The sequence below is a fragment of the Rhopilema esculentum genome, chromosome 3 (assembly GCF_057945365.1).
Source record: "Rhopilema esculentum isolate cy_ngs chromosome 3, ASM5794536v1, whole genome shotgun sequence".
NCBI lineage: Eukaryota > Metazoa > Cnidaria > Scyphozoa > Rhizostomeae > Rhizostomatidae > Rhopilema > Rhopilema esculentum.
In genome coordinates, this window is record NC_142817.1 from 7,036,978 (window position 1) to 7,054,670 (window position 17,693).

Sequence of the window (17,693 nt, forward strand, 5' to 3'; positions counted from 1 at the left end):
TTATGGACACGACTATTTTCCTCCATCGAAAATGCATATTTCGATATCGACCCCTTTTAGAATACTAAACAATTATTGCAACGGAATTTTTGCAGATGCGTTGCAAGTAAACATTCCAGGGAGTAATATTTTCAATGAGTATTACAAAAACTGCGAAGGAGCACAACAGAGCATTGCGTGACCATCGAATTGAAATATGGCGGCAAGCTGCAAGCGACAAGTAAGAAGCCCTTTCCATTCCAATTGCCCCTACCAATATACAATGACATTGCAAGCTGTTACCATAAATTTCTAAAATTAAAAGGACATCACTCTCTGTTCAAACAATGTGGAAACTAGTCACACTTACCGGCCTTGAAGGTATGTCTTTGAAAAATGTCTTGCTTTTTTTTGTATTAACACGCAGAAACCAGGCTGGAAAACTTGCATATGCTCGCATCGACGCTAGACTTCTTGTGCTCGCACCTCCAGTGACCCAAAATTTCAAGAAATTCATATACCATACTATAGTAATGTATATATGGGCATCGTTGCTCGCAGCTCAAATGCTTCCGCTCGCAGGTCGCAGCTGATAATGTGCCGTTGGTCGCATTGACACGTCCTCAAATCATACATGTTTTCCTACCTGGCACAGAAATCCGCACACCACACATACACATGTGGTATCTAGTTTATTTAAAGCGCGCCAGTTATATTGCTCATAAAAAGAATATGAGTACTTTGCAAAGCAAAGCATTGTAAAAATAGGTAGAAGTTCTTTCTCGACATCAGCATGGGGGGTTCTAACCAGAAAATTATGGTGGGTGGGATCTTCTTATTTGAAGGGGCCAATTGGATAATTTACGACTTTCTACCGAATGACTATGCTTATTTGTCCATGCTTATTTGTTGATTGCAAGAGCAAAGCTTCCATATGTGAAGAACAAATAAAATTCAGGATTCATCCCCTTCTTTATTTTCAAATGTTTTTTTGTCAAATGTCTTTTCTCTATTCTTTTCTATGAAGTGGGTGCGTCAGATTACTAAAGTTTTTATATGTAACCTGTATGTAAAGGTTAATCTAGATAATGGTATACGCAGCTACATAGCCTTGGTAGGTCTATCTTTTCAATTGAGCAGTTGCAGATTCTTTGAGAAACTGAAAGATAAGGTAAAATCATTCATAAAGCAATATAGAGTATTAAATGGAAACTGGTATTGAATTGAGACCTTGGCTATTTGAAGACATAAGTACACAGTTTATTTTGAATGTCTTAATTAATTTTTCAACTTTGCTATAAACAGGTCTAGCTAATGCATAATGCTGAAAGTGTACATAAGTTTTATTGGCACATAAAACATTGTGGAGCTTCTAATCCATCAAATTTTTCTCTAAAGGTCACAGTTTTAGAGATTTTGTTTGACAATTTCCAGGATGTGTTGCTGAATTTCTATGCAAAGCTATCTTTTTGAGGAAAATTTCCTGTATTTAAAGGTATTCATATGTTTACATGAAGCTTTGCCCTTCTAAATAATTATGTAATTTTGGTATATTTTCCCATAAATGCTGTTGAAAAGCATAGACAAAAAGAGAGTGGAGTTGCCTAGGAATCCAAAATCGAATGGCTCTAGCTCAAAACAAGACACATGGAAATATTTCACCTTTATTTGATAATATGTATATAGTGTTTAAAGCTCTGACTCTAGTTCTTACTTAGCTCTGGAACATCCTGTTACCAAATGTTTTGAAGGGTGGGGACTAAAGAATTCACAGTAAATTTCCCTTTCCCCTTTTCTTTAATTTCTGCAGCTTGCACTTCTTCTTTTTCTCTTTCTCTGTACACTGTTTCCTGATGATTGCATTAAGAATGGAGATTAAGGTTGCAAATTTGAAATGCAATGATCCATACAACAAAGTGGATGACTCAGGATGGCTCAGTTGCTAGTGGTGTGAGGATGACTCAGTTGTTAAAGGCACTGACTAAAAATCTAAGGGTTTGTGGTTTGAGTCCCTGGCATGACCAAACTTTCACCCAGAGTTAGGAGAGTCGCCAGCTCTCTGTAATTCCAGGCATAGGAACCAACAAGGTGTGGTCACATGGAGAGGAAGGACCAGGACACTGCTCGTGCTCGATAAGCATAAGCTTCTCAGTGTCCTAAAAACTACCTTCGGATGCTAGGTAGATATAAATACAAATACAAAGTGAAAACATTTCTTTTTAATCACTATTCACAGGGGGTATGACCAGTTCCTACAATTTATTCATCTAAGAATCTGCATAATGTCATTTCATACTTAAGTTGCACAATTTGATAATTTCTTTTATATCTTTTATATTTATACAGCCAACCTAAAATCTGCTTTTTTCAAACTCATCTTTTAATTCCATCTTTTCCTTACACCATCACCCTCTGGCCCCAAGCATTTCAGACAGCCCTTTAGCCTTGTCTGGACTTTTTCTTCACATCTGTTTTGGTGGTACTCGGATATTGGATTTTTCACATTTCTTGTTCAATAATGTTTTACCTTTCTTCAAAAAGGCCACAACATCACAATAACAAAACTTGATGTGTTATTCCTATTAATTATGACTGGTGTAAATTATTCATAACCATTTGCTTTTGTTCTTTCGTTGTTTTGACCATTTCTTCCACCAACCCTGTTTTAACATTTCTCCAGTTCACAAATCTAGTCTAGTAAATTTGCAAATAAAGCCGAATCTTTATACAGTTTTTTTATTCAGGCAACCTAGACTATATTGCACAAGATTTATCTAAAAATATGAGATCAAGGTAGACTTGGAGCCCTTAGTTTTCTGTCGAGGCTCAAGCTTAGACTGGAGGTGCAAGATCAAGAAAAATATAAAGTTCTGCATGACATGTTTTGAAATCTGCGTTCAATAAGCACGTGAGCTAAAAGCTAGAATAAACACCTGGAAGTATGTTACTCCAAGTAATCTCCCTGTTAGAATGTCCGTCTTAGATCCTGTAAAGCTATAGAATTAGGGCCCCTTTTATTAAGGGGAAATGTTACTGTATTTGCAAACGGTTTACCCGCTTGAACTGTACGAAAAGACATGCGTTGCTGTTGCAGGAAGATTTGTCTGCTCAATTGAATTAAATCGTTTTATTTTCCCGCATTTTACTCGGGTCGGTTATTTTCCCGCACTCTTTATAAGTTGTCTTTAAAATCCTGTTGTCTTTACACTTAAACCGTTTTTAAACGACATTTGCATTTGCAATTTCATGTTTGTTTTATGAAGGCCCAGAGAACTACACCAACTTGAGCGATGTTTATGGAACAGTTCTTTGATAACCCTCTGAAATAGTACTTTTCAAAACGTCCCAATAGCTTCCAAAAAATCGTTTCTTATTTCAGATTTCATTTTTAATTTTCTGGTTGTACATTGCTTCAAATCTGATTTGCCCTTCTGCCCTTTGCCCGTTTATAAATCTGAAAAGAATGCTGTTGGCATCCCCATACAAAAGGATTACTCCTAAGCTCTTGACGCTTTTCTATCAAAGTACTTCGTATTCCAGTGGATGTACACCCTTTCTTTTATAAGAAGAATTTTATAACAAAACGAACAAGTCAGTAATGTTTTATGGTTCACAGTAACGAGGGGTAAATCACTCTATGGACATGTCATACACTTTTTGTAAAACCCTATTGTTTTATCAGAGAATCTGTAGAAATTCTTCTGTTTTGGTAGAAGTCTTGTACGCTTATTCCATGAGTGAATCCATAGTGGCTAAATTTAAGTATGAATATTTCATGATTTGCTTTGTCTGGAAACTGTACCATCTCCCGATTCCTGGTTGTAACTGTACAATTAATTATCTCCAGCCTAGACATTTTGGCGACTATTGGACGATTCCTGTTAAAGTTAACCTAAAAATGAGTTTGTTTACATTATATTTATGTTAGCATGGCTCGCTCAACAGCAGACCAGGGGGCTATGGCCTCCCCATTTTTTCACTAAATAAAAGACTATAATAAGCTGAAAGTATTCATATAGATAAATCTATGGACTACAATAAATACACCAGACAACAGTCCACAAGTAAAACAGCGTCAGCAGAGTGATTGCCACAATTTGGTCTAAAGAGGGAAAGAGGAAACTTTCTTTACACTGCTGGCCCTTGCAGTTTAGGTTCAGTGTCGCAGGCGCTGGCTAGTATTTCTTTGTGTTATTGAAATCCCTTCCTTGGCTTCCCCTGTTGTATTTTACATTCTGATTTCAAGGATGCTTACTCAAAATTTCAGGTACTGAAAAATCTCTTTCCATTTTCTTTTGAGTGGATGCTGTTAATATGAGTTTGATTACTAAGGGAAAAAAGCCTTTTTATAAATTCGAGTATTTGACAACTTTATTGTTGAACAGCTTTCTAAAATCTATAATTTATAATAATAGTTTTGCTATCTCGTCTAACAGTTGCATCTTCAATGTTCAGGGGCTTGCTAATATCGATTGAAAAAAAGATAATTCTTACCACCTTAACAATTTTTACATATCACCTTACAGCCTAGAGCAATTCAGCTTTCAAAACTGACCTGACCCCACTGAAGTGTTTAAAATGTACTGTACAACTCGTGGTGTCAACTGCTTGATGACGTTTACTCGCTGCTGTTTCGTTCTCAACAGTACGCTTGACCACAATGGACCCTACTCTCATCTCTGTTATCACCCTGGACCTTGGAATAGACGATACCTTCTTTTGATATGGTGAGTATTATTGTTTTTACCCTCCTATGATTGTCATCTTAAAAGCAGTATTTCCTTTAAGTAGCCACAAGTTATATTTATTACACCCTTTTTTAATTCCACGTATATATCTATCATTTAAGCGCATCTTGCAAGAAAAATTTGATATCATGACATTTTAAAATTGTTTGCTCGGAAGTTAGGCCTAATGGTTTGAATCCAAGACAAAAATAATTGTAAAAAGTCAAATTAAGTAAAAGTATTAGTATAAGTTGTGCTCTGTGTTACTGTTTCCACCCAGCAAGAATCTTGCATCTCAGAGTCCAGTAGTTGCCAAATGACGAGGAAACATTATTTTTGTGAAAACGTTTGGGATATGTAAAACAAGGAAAAAGTTTCATGTGCATGAAAGAAACTGTACGAAGAAGCAGTTGACTTTATCTCTGTCTGCTGCAGAACGATTGAGGAATTGAGCAACCCCGAAAGAAAAACATTTACAAATGAACTTGTACGATTTAAACTGCAGTTTCAATTTTTCAGTTTAGTTGTGTAAATATCTATCTTCCAAGGTGCCATTTTCCACTTAACAACTAACTGATTCCAGCAAGTTCTACATACCATTTAACTCCTCCACACAATGTGACGTCACTTACTAGCCAAATCGTCATTTTGCATTCAACGTTGCAAACTCTGTGAAACTGCGAAGTCGCGAAGCTCAAAAATTGGTGCTTCTCCAAAAGAAATCTTCTCCAATCTTGAATTCAAAGAAAATAATTTGTTACTTCGTATCCAACTGTTGTTATACCTAATGATAAATCGTTTTGATTGGTCCCAATCCCCCCTGTTTGATGTAAGTTTCACCTCCCACGCACTGCCTTCATGGCCGGCAATTTGGCACTCTCTGGGGGGAATGCTGCTAGAAAAGTCGTATCTTTCTACAGAAAAGATGTTCACAAACTGTATCTGTAAAAGTTTCTATTTTAGCTTCTGAAAGTCTGACGTGGAAATATTGATGGATGTTTTATGGTAATTTCATAGAGATAAAATACAAGCAAGGAAAAGGCTATGCTAGTAGATATTGCAATTAATTGGCACTATTGATGTGGTCTTCACAAGTTCAATTCTATAAAATAATACATTTTCATCGAGTGAGCAAATCTGAGACACGTGCCTGTATAGATCTCCCAATCAGGATTGCCGAATCAGGAATGTTTGTAAAATGATGGCTTAATGTGAGTGCTAATATGTAGCTTCACAGAGAATTAATGCAGTTTTATTCGATATCATATCAGAAAAAGTTTTCTTCAAACAAATGAATTCATAATTTTTTTCATTCAATGATCCTTCGTCATACGTTAAATTCATTAAATTCTTTTCACTCTTCGGTGCAAGTTTTAGTTATTCGATGGCATTTTCATTGAATTTTCCCCCTTTACAACTTTTGATTCAGTTTATATTTTCTATTGTGTACTCAGTCAAAACCTCATTTCTTATTGATAAAGTTGAAGCCAACCAAAATTTCAATACCGCCTAATGCAGTTACCTACCTTAGAGGACACAGTCAGGCATCAATACACAAAAGTAAATTATTAAAAAATCTCAATGTGTTATGCTTAGTGGTATAACTTTTGCTTTTTGCAAAAGACAACCAATCTTGCAGCATTTGCACTGAAGAAATCCTAGACGTTTGACAAAATATACAGCAGCTGTTTCTTTCAAAGTTTGTTGTGACTTGGGCGGGACATTGGTGTTTAAGACAGAGAGAAATATGTCTTCGAATATGAATATATATGTGATTATACTTAATTATGTTTACTCAAGAGAGAGAAACTCTCTCCATGCCTCGTGCACCTAACTCTAAATCAATACTAACGATGAGAGGGCGTAATGCGAAGAGATACCGGAAATTCAGGTGAGACATTCCCGCCTTGTGTCCGGGAGCCCTGGTCCCAAAAAAGGTTTTCTGCCTCTTTCACAATGAAGATCAATTTTTGCAACTGGAAGCAGTTTTTTGCATAGCAAATTTGATACCAACAATGGCAGAGTCATACATTTACTTAAAATATTCATAATAAAAGCTGCACTCGTTTTGTATTTGTATTCCACGATCCACGATCTAGTTATGCCTCACTTTAGAACATTTTTCAGTACAGACTCCGTAGCCACGAAAGCAATTGTCTATGAAACATAAGGCAAGATGAATTTCACAAATACCAGCTCTAACCTGCACATGTGTGATAATTTATGGTTTTGGTTTTGATATGTGCTAACTGCGAATCAGTCAGTTACAAATTAGATTACCCTTTTTAAAGGAACCAGGTAAAGTTTTTGCCGTTGCTCAATTTTGATATATTTTGGGTAACTTGAAGCTCGGGACTGAAAAATTTGACTAAACAGTTTTCTAGGACCACTAAATTATGGTTTTGCATAAAGTTTTTGGTAGCTCCGTCTCTTATTTCTTAGCATAAGAGAAAATCTTCCAAATAGTATTTTTATTCCTTTTTTCCATCGTTGCTGGAAATGTTCTCGCATTGTTGGTATTTCGTGGCAAATCGAATCTCTGCGTTTTTTATAAAGTTTTTTCTTATATAAACATAATATAGCTGATTTTCTGTTCTACCGAAAAGAACTTCTTTGATCGATGAAATGAATTGATATCGTTTCTTTGATGAAAGTTTGAAACGATCAATCTCTATTTGTAGAATTCGTTTACAGAATCTAATTGTTAGGTCATTTTTTTAAAAATCTAATATTGTTTTACTTTTTGGCAATGTGAACATAAACATTTCTTGAATCTGAAATGCTATCTCCGCTGTTGAGTAAAATAAAACTGACGCGGCCAGAATTACTGGGACAGGAAAAGATACCAGAGCATGAATTTTTTTTTAAGTATTTCAAAATTTTAACAATCGACAAACTTTTATGAATACTAACATTTTAAGACCAAATCCTATTGATTAGTAAATTATAGTCAAGAAATTAGAAATCAAAGGTAGTTATCTTATTTCAGTCAGACATAGGTTAGCTACATGTAAACTTATTTATACAGGTACTGTCGAAGTAGGGGTATTGTGGTAGCTGAGCCCCCAAATAGCTCTCAAAATTTACTTAAAACCATACAAAGAACAATCTTGTTCTTCGCTTTTAGCATATTTAGCTCCCCCCATAGCATTTTAGCTCACCCCTTAATCTTTCACCTATATCTACCTTCGTTCTATTTACCTTTCACCAGTAAATGCAGAAATGCAGAATTTACTATAGGATAATACCATGCGCTAAAATGTCTATAAATAAGTCATAGTCGGCAAATGTTAAAACCACCGTCTGTGGGTGTTTGCATGGAAGGAACCACATTTTTTTCTTCCCATTTTTTGATGATGCTTTTGTGCTTCCAATCTATAGAAACCTTAGATACTTATGAACTTATTTCTTAAATTTGCAACTTGCATTTTGAGTAGGAAGAAGAGGCAAGAGAAAACATTTCGCTTTGTACTTAAAGTATGACCAGACCAGCACATCTAAACACATTATACTAACTATTGCCTATATTTACAAACAGGTCTGAGTCTATGTTAATTTCTTTTTACGTTAAGAGGGAAAGGGGGAAGGGAATTTGTTTTTTTTTCAAGATCAGTCCATGCATGTTTTATTTAGTAATAAAATTACATAAAGTGGCTTTTAGAAAATCATTTAACCCTAACTGAAATTTTTAACTGTTAGTATCCACTTTACAGCGAAAGCAATATGGAGTTATTTGAGAGAATGTACGAGGAGAAGGTCTTATTTTGTATACTTGAATGGCCGTAAAGAATATATTGTTTTTAATGATTGTCTTTACGTTGATTTTTTTGCAACGTCGATACGTAACAAGTATGGATTGTCAGAGACAGTGGCGTACCCAAGGGGGGAATAGGGGGGTCCGGACCCCCTCACTTTTCCAAAATATGACCCTCGAGATTTGTCCAAAAACGATGTAAAACTTATTGAGGGCTGCAGTAATGCTTGTGTCAATAAAAATTGTAAATTACTTTGCTATTTACCGAAGCTAACATGAATCAAATAATGGGGGAAAATTTTGCAAAAAGGGCGTCTCCCCGCATTTGCGAGTGTTTGAAGGGCGTGGTCAAAAAAATTCAGGGGGCTGCGCCGCAGACCCCCCACTACTCCGGCCCTGGGTACGCCACTGGTCAGAGATTTCGAATACCGGACTTATAAAAATATCCAATTTAAAAACATAATAAATGGATGTTCATAAAGTTCTAGCTTCCTAGTCGTTAAAGTTCTCAATGCAAGCAAATTATAATTTATAATGATTTGAGACCCAGTGTTTTATTTATGCTCATAAAAACTTACAATAGACACGATGTACACAGGGAGAATGGAAGTGCATCACAACCATGTGGCCATTAATAGTTAACTAAAATTCTCTTGACGTCCGTCCCAAAAGAAATGCAGAATGATGCAGGTTGAGGATTAAGATGTTGGGCTCCAGATGTTGCACTCTAAGAAAATATCGTACACCTTTTGTGAAAATCCTATTGTTTTATCTGAAAATCCCCAGAAATCCTTTTGTTTTAGGCAAAATCTCGTACACTACTTGCAAGAGTGAATCACCCCTCGTTGGGCTCTGCATCACCTTTTTGGTGTAGCATTGATAATTTCGTTGTTAATATCATTTGGTAACCTTTCATCTCTATACAAAATAATTTTAACTAGAGCTTTGTTAGAAGTCCCACTTTAATTTTGCTTGACTTTTTTTCAGTCCAGGGACCCTATTCTCTAAGAAGCCAGCTAAACCTGACCGAAGTGCAGCACGTGAAGCAGATAGAACAGGATCAATTTTTACCAAACTGGTATTCCATTTTCTTTTTATTTGCCGACTGTGGTGTTTTCTCATGATTTGATAATTTTTTATAAAACGCGTATTTGCAGTTTGTATTCTAAGACTGATTTGCTATTTGAATTGCGTAGGTGCATTGTGATCTGGAGTTATTAAGTTCTATTTGATGAAGAAATCGTGTGAGATCTGTTTTTCTTTCCCCCGGATTTTGCTTCCCAGTTCCCAAGAAAAACGAGTAGCTTCACGAAGACATTAAGGGGGTAAGATATGTCTTTATTGAGTGCTATTTTGCGATTTCTTTTAACGTGGTACATTTGCGAGATTCCTATTGGTTATTCCGACTAGCATTTGCGCACAAAGTATTTCATAACCAAACAGAACAGATCCAAAGAAGTTTGTTTATACAAACAATTACTCTGATTCCCCTTATAACCAATCCTTTGCAAGAAAATGCAAACCTGGCTTTATGAAAACTGTTTGGATTGAGAGGGCTAAAAAATATTGTCTATTTTATTAAATTCTGGTGTTGCCACATCACATTTGAGTCATTTTAGCCCTTTTGTTGATTTCTGTGTCAAAATGGTTTATGATTGACTGTGAATCTACTCACACTTGCTGTAAACACTTATATTAAATTCTGGAGGTGTCATGATTAAAGCTCAATTAACTTTACATGCAGGGCCGATGAAATAGGGGCATCACCCACCCCTCCACCCTTGAACCCATAGTCTATGGGCAAATCGCTGCTGACGTCATAGCAAGGTGCAATTCTCGTTCTATTAGGATGCTTCTCTTCCTTTTAAGAAACTTTTAGCACCAATATCAACAAAAGAATTAAGAAACTGAGTACGAATCCCAAGCTTTGTTCCCCACAATCTGATGAATTTATATTAGAACCATTAGTTTAATATGAATCCAATGTCTCTATTATAGTGGATAGATTCAAGCATTTGTTGATATCAGACGTGCACTGGTTACAAGCCTCAATGTGCGTGTTCAAGGGTGTTCTATCATGTTCCTACGCATGACCCTCCAGCTCCATGTCCTTTCTGTACCAGACTGGTTGCCTGGATAAGTCTCCTAGGCAAATGATCAAGGAAGATTATCATATCCTTTAAACACTTGAGATGTTTTCATAGACTAAGGAACCCGGATTTCTAAAGCCTGTATCTTCCAAAATTAGACACAAATGTTGTTTGATTTCACCAAGGTAGAACTCGCGTTGGCGCCCTCTTGTTAGCATAATTAATGGTGGAGATTTGAGTTGCTTTCAATATTTGTTTGCAGTAATATTCGAAAGGACCAAAGTCTTAGCCAAGTGTGCGGCTCGTGATTCCCCGTCAAGCTTTGTTCACATTGGTTATAAGAATCGTGAGAATCAAGGACTTCTGTAATCAGGGGTGTGCCTTCACCTAACAGGGTTACAAGAAGTATAATTTACTGAAGACGTATACGAAGACAGTTGTGTTTCTACTGTTCTATCTACTGTGTTTCTATCTTCAGAATATTTTACCGACAAACTTCCAACTTTACACCTCCCACTTTCCCACTAACATGCACCTAGCCTGCGATTCTCCCAACTTTAGGCTTCCTGTTACGTTTAGAAACGCAGATTTACCCAAAAAATTTAACCATACCTTTCCGATAGCTGCGACGTTAACCAAACATGCTTGAATAAATAATTTTTATTCTGGATTTCTTGGTTCCTTTAGCTTGGGTGAACCTTAAGATATTTTCGGTAGTATTAGTTTGTATGTTATATTAGAAAACCTCATTCCGAATGCCTTTCACTCCACAATTTACTCGAGGAGAAAATATAGCTCTATATAGGCTTCTCTCAGGTTACCAAAGATTATCTGGAACACCCAGGAATTTGCATTGTGTTTCTCTCTTTTTATTTCTTTTCCAGGACACTTCTGCTTTTGCCATCCCCCCCCCCCCCCAAGAACAGTGTTGATAGTCTACAATTAACAAATATCATGCCATTCACGAGGAAAACCGTTCTCTACGACCTTCTTCTTTCTATAGTAAACCGATTTGTCCTTAGACGGAGGGGGGGGGGGGGGGGTGACTGAATTTACCTTTAGGAGAGAGAAACACTTTCATCCCTGCCGAAATTCGTTGGAATACGTTGTTTTAATTGTTATTTTGAAAATATTAACTGATCCATGTAAAAGTATTAAACACTTCTATAACAGAATGTTGTTTCGATTGGAGTCAATTGGACCATATCTTAAATTATACCACTCCTAATATTTTTCGGTGGGGAGCAGGATGCAATAGAAAATGTACATAAACATAATGTACCTTGACGTTAGACAGAGGTCTTTTTTGCAAAATTGTCAAAATCGCTTATTTTTCTGAAACACTTGCCATTTACTTGTTAATGTTGATACGCTTTTACATCACATTTATTCCCAAAGTCAAGTGACTCCATAGATTTGCGCAAAATAATAGAACAAATGAACTCTACAAATACGATAAATGATTTTTCATCTTCTCTGCATAGCTTGTATGAAAAATTCAAGCAGATTAGTAGCTTCATCCTGCTTTCTGTTTCTCCTGAGTTTCATTAAAACCATGATGTCTAGATTACTTCTGAAAAGGAATGTACGTAGTACGCATCATTGTAAAACAACAATAAAACTGCTGCTTTTACGAAGGGTCTGTTGTCTGTTGATCTGGAGTTACTTTCATTGTTTAATGAACATCTAATGTTTTTGGAAGTACCTTTATCATAGAAGCATTTGTCTGCCAAAGGAACTAGCAATGATTTCTAATCCAATATTTAGAAGCGCGATTTACTAGACATTCGGGTTGCATTGATTTGATCTAGCAATTTTCATACTGAAATTGGCTGAAAAGCCTCGAAAATGATCCCTAACAACAAATATTATCAGTTGTTTTCGTGTACCTAAGCATTCTGGCGTGGAAAATTCCGTGGATTAGTGCCATATTTCCACGGATACTCATAGCACATGGCCTATAACCTTCTGTTTCTCAAAATATCTATTTCTAAGTAATCTTCTGCAATCTTTATACAGTCTTTATTTGAAGTTTCTAAATTCGGGTGTTCATATTTGCTTTACTATATTTAAGTTTTTTTTGAGTAAAGAGCTATTAATTATATATTTTAAGTCCAGCACTCTACATTCTTTGGCCAAAAAGCTGATTCTTTTGTTCCACTTATCATTTCGCGAACTTTTTGGATTTGGTTTTTGTAAAGGATTTTGCCCCATTGTCTTGTCGATCGCTCTATGATTTTTTGCTTTTCTTTTTCGTTTATTCCATGATAAATTTTAGGCCAGCAAAAGACAAACCTTCTCCGTATGGCGTGTTTACCATAAACCTTTGTCATCAAATCATGCTGAATGCAATGTTCAAATATTATGATATTCATTTCGCAAACACTTGATAAGGCGGTTCTTTTTCTGCTGCCCGGTTTCCTCTGACATACCGGACTCGGGCTTTTATCTTTTAGTTCGAGGAACAATTTTGATCTGCCACAATCCAGTAGAGCCACAACCTACCCGGCTACAAGCTTTTGCTTTAAACTCATACAACATATGTTCCACTGCATTTTTACTTCCTATACGCTATGATATATAAATTCTATAGCTATCTTTGTTAATAATGCTTCAGATATTCACCTGAAGAGATTTAGTTTCTTCTTTTGCTTACAAAAGAATGGAACATAACAGTAGATTTGAAGGCCGCTTCGATGAATAATATGCTTCATTTTCTTAATTATATTATATACGGACCTTTGCTAACTTTTATCTATATTAAATACTGTGTGAAAGATGCCATGAACGAGGACATAGATACAATATTTTTTGAAGCAACGTTTACCCCATGTTATTGAAAAAGTCTGTTGATCAAAGAACAAGAATAGAGTTAGTAGAGCTTGTTAAGTTATGCCCTTAAATGCTTATGTTTACCAATGATAATAAGAATTCACGTAAGTAATTGAGCTCAGCTGGGCTTTTGAAGACATAGGCGTTACTATGAGAACATTGAGTCTTCCGTTAATAAGAAAAGAAACTTTACTATCTTCCAGTTAAAGTTTCCAGTAAGCAAACAAAGTAACTCTTTCTCTTTGGTAGATCTGCAGAGCAAGACGTCTATACAGCCTGTCACACTTAATACGTAGGCCTAAGTTGACATCATCAAGCACAAAGCCTACCTTCTAGCTATCTGCAAAATCCTTTATAAATGTCTTATCATCGGATACAAATTTCCCCTCCCAGCAACAAAGCCCTCTCAGCTCGCATGCTGCAAACGCTTTAGACTGAAATCCTTCTTAAATGTAGCTACCAATCAAAGAAAAAAGACAGAATGAAGTGTTCAATGTATTAGTTATTTGATCTTTCGGATATGATGAATTTGAGTATCAATAATGTGATCCTTTTTGGATCCTGTTTATTAAGGCGGATATTTATTTTATGAGCCATCTTTGGTATAAATTAGCAGATTTTCCTTTGATTGGGCTCCTAGTTATGCGAAAAAAACCTTTCTTCATTGCCCAAGACATCAGCAGTTTGTTTATTAATGTTCCATTCTGATAAGTTAATCCATGTCTGAGGACGTTCTTTTCGAAACATATCAAGGCTGGATATACCCCTCATTTTCTTCTCATAGGAGTTTTCCATCTTGAATTTTGAATGGTGCATATTCGCATACCCTTGTAAAATGCATTGTATTACTAGCATTCTTTTGGTAATGCTCAAATTTTGCAAAGATTCGTATAGTAAAACATCAATATCAGCTGAAACGTCATTAATAACAGCTCTTCATTTTGTGCTAAATATTCTCCCCTCAGCAGGCCATTTACACTCGTTGTTTAGCATATAATGGCAGTCTTGAATTGAATACATCTACTGAATTGTTTGATCACATCACCAAAGAGTAGCTTCTGAGAAAACAACAGAAGTAAAAGTAGAGACCAACTGAAGAACAGACTAGATAAATAAAAATATCCTGTAATAAGGACGCCTTTACGTATAGAGAAGAATAGATCAAGTATTGCTTGCTTATTTAACTAGTTGAAGAACGGAAGGAAAACACATTTCTGTTTATTTTTAGCATTATTAAGCTATTTACCGAAGTAAATATGTTTATCAGACTGTTTAGAAATTTTTTATTAGTCATATAAGGATTGTAACGTAACTTTCCATACAGTTTACCCTATTTTATTTCGATCAAGAACCTTGCAAGTGTATTCAAGTGTTGTTTAAACAAATATTGTGATGATGTAGTGCAGTAAGGTTGAAGTGCCTTCTTAGAATAAGGAAATTTCCCAGGGTTCCGTGTTTTTTCTTCTCGTTTAGAAAAGCATCAGTTTATTGAACCCGTCATTCAACTCGAGGGGCTTATGCTTTTAATACACACTTATTTTAATACACACAAGAATGAAATTTATAAAAATATTCAGGCTCAAAATTGCTTAAATTTAAGAATAATTTACAAATAATGCCAGGCTCAGCCTTCATCAAGACTAATTTTTTCCTTAATCTGAGTTTTCTCCCAAAGCATTTAATATCACATTTGTTTTTCTGAATGTTCTTGTTGAAATTTATGATGAAGCGACACATCAGAAAAGATTTAATATTTTTCGTTGATTTTAAGGCGAATTTACACCTTGTGTTGGACAAGAATAATCTAAGAATAATCTTAGGCACAAAATCGAAAATTTTCAAGAATATTGAGGCTCGGCAAAAAATTAGGTATTCTTATAAAAAAAGTAGGTATAGGGAATGTTAGATTCAATTTTGATCGAATGCAAAAATTGACTGTTGCAGAGGCATAGTTACTACTTACCATCACTGAATATTTAGCGCTTTTTCTTCTAGATTGGGTTGTTTTTGAAAGCTATAATTACAAAACCAGCAATGCTAGTCAGGTATTTTAATCTAAGTTTGTTCTCTCGAAATTTCGGATTGTCAATGCCAAAACATCGAGAAAAAATTTTATGATGACAAATTATGTAGACTCTGTTTTTGTCTCTCTAAGAAATATTCTCCTTCTCCTCAAAATTTCTTCTTTTAAACAATATTTGAAAATTGTGTTTTACTCTAACCACTCTTTCACCCTTTAGCCGAGCTCATTTCAACGGTCTTTTTCAAATTCTTTATACATAGGTTTACCACGAAAATGTTACCACAACTTTTTTGTCATTGATAAGTCTGGTCTAGGTTTTTATTTGTAAACAAGTGAAAAATGCAGTCCTTAATACACTCTTCATACACCTCTAATGAATTGGTGAATTTTCGCTCGTTTCCCATGGTTTGCCGTGGTATTTCGTTTTTGTTCGTTGTTGCATTGATTAACACATTTCGACGAAGTATAACCCTCGCAACGGCTGTCATAATTGGTGGGCTAGCAAATGAACAGTTGATGTCTTATTGATCTTGCTTGAGGTTGCTAGGAATGCTCCGCGTATAGATTTCATAGGATGCCGGTCTCTCTTAGTCTCCCCGCGACTGATCCGTCCTGTTTGTTTTGTTTAAGCCGGCACCTTACATAACCATTCTTTGGGCTGATTTGCGTATTACCTTCTCCTATCCAACTATCCATTTTCCCGTGCAAACATTGATCAATAAACCGACGCGAGCACGGACTTGGTTGACTAGCTAGGATCACACGATGATGCTTTTATACCGCGAGAGAACGGATGTGGCTGCGCTGTAGCCGCCATATTGATTGTCCGCGACACATTTCAACTTGTATTTCTTGTTTTCAGCTTATCCTTATCAATGGTGGAGAAAACCTGGATGAAGCAAATTCTACGTTGAAGCTTATTTTGAGTTTAATGCAGTGACAAAGATTCCAAATGGACGTTTCATGTCATTTGTAGTACAACATCCACAGGATTTGAATCGAATACCAAGAGACGAAAAAGGAAAATTTAATAAAAAATTACTGACGTTTGTGACAGCGTCATTAAAGGCTGTCATATATAAAAGATTGTCGAAGCTATACATTAAAAGGTATGTTTTCAGTTTTGCATTCATTAAATTAGAGTAGGTGACTTTTTTGCGTTAACAAGTTTTGCTATTGTATTGGAATGACCGTATTGACAATGGGTGCAAAGGCGTTGGTCATTTTCGCAGTGCACCAGACTATTGATACTTTGTCGTGACATTAAAATTAAACGGTACATTTCATGGCTACCTTGGGTTACAAGGCAGCGCTGAAGGCTCTATTAATGGAGTTAGATTATCGCTGGATTTGCTGAGTATTCACGTTAATATCTTGCAAGTCCATCTTGGTCTGTAGGTAAAGAGACCTCCGGAGAATTTGCAGCCGCTATGAACAGTCACAAGCCTCGCCTTATTGATTTTTTAAATGTCTACCCTATTCGGACTAGCAATACAACTGAAGGAATCGTATAGAGCTAAAGGGGCAAATGTCCGATAAAATGTGCATTTGGGACGTGGAGGTTAATGTACTCTGCAACATTTTTTTGATTCTGATTAATGTCTTGGCAATCTAAGAGAGCAGAGTGAGTGACAAGTCACAGTGTCCCTCTGATTGCCTTTTTTGATTTTCCCTTGAAATGTCTTTCAAAACTTCCATATTTCGACGTCTAACTTTTTTGGGGTGTGAAGAAAGATTCTTCATTTCCTATAAGCCAAAGTATTCAATACCCTCAATGTTTGCATGATGAAATAGGACGTTGTTTTGGTTTGGTGCACTTATTTCTTTGCTACTTTATTACTTTACTTACTATCATTACTTCACAGCAAATTTTTTATAGACTGTCATCTTTGCTGCTCTTTGATAATCTAAACTACCTCACTGCCCAGAGATGACAATTACCCAGATTACCTTAAATTTTTCTCATTTATCTTTCAAAGGAGGTCGCCAAGACTAAATAAAAAGATTATTTTTAGTATAGGGGACATTTGCTTCGTCATCTTAACACATCGCCCTTTTGAGCCTGTGTCATTGAAATCGATAGCTTTGATTGGAGTTGCACCAATAAGACTTCATGTCATTGTGGTATTGGTTTCTATTCAAGTTATACTATAAGATTCAGTTACCTATCCCTTTTCCGTTTAAGTAACCCAACACACAAATCCACCACGATTAGCATGTTATATGATCGTGTACGTTCTATAAACGTGCGTTCAAGAATACTGATGCTCTTATAATTGTGCTGTAGT

General features: G+C 35.9%; 1 protein-coding gene across 2 annotated transcripts in view; it reads left to right on the forward strand.

Moving 5' to 3' along the window:
* The first annotated feature begins 193 nt into the window (after positions 1-193).
* LOC135692938 (uncharacterized) overlaps positions 194-17,693 on the forward strand; it is an 85,187-nt gene continuing 67,687 nt past the window's right edge. Inside the window, exons 1-4 of one of the 2 annotated variants that reach the window (XM_065211291.2) lie at positions 194-360; positions 4,506-4,706; positions 9,448-9,538; positions 16,268-16,514. In XM_065211291.2, the coding sequence (XP_065067363.2) occupies positions 16,369-16,514 (146 nt within the window). In that variant the 5' untranslated portion in view covers positions 194-360; positions 4,506-4,706; positions 9,448-9,538; positions 16,268-16,368. Of the gene's footprint in view, positions 361-4,496; positions 4,707-9,447; positions 9,539-16,267; positions 16,515-17,693 lie in introns of those variants that run through there. The other variant, XM_065211292.2, reaches the window with a different exon arrangement.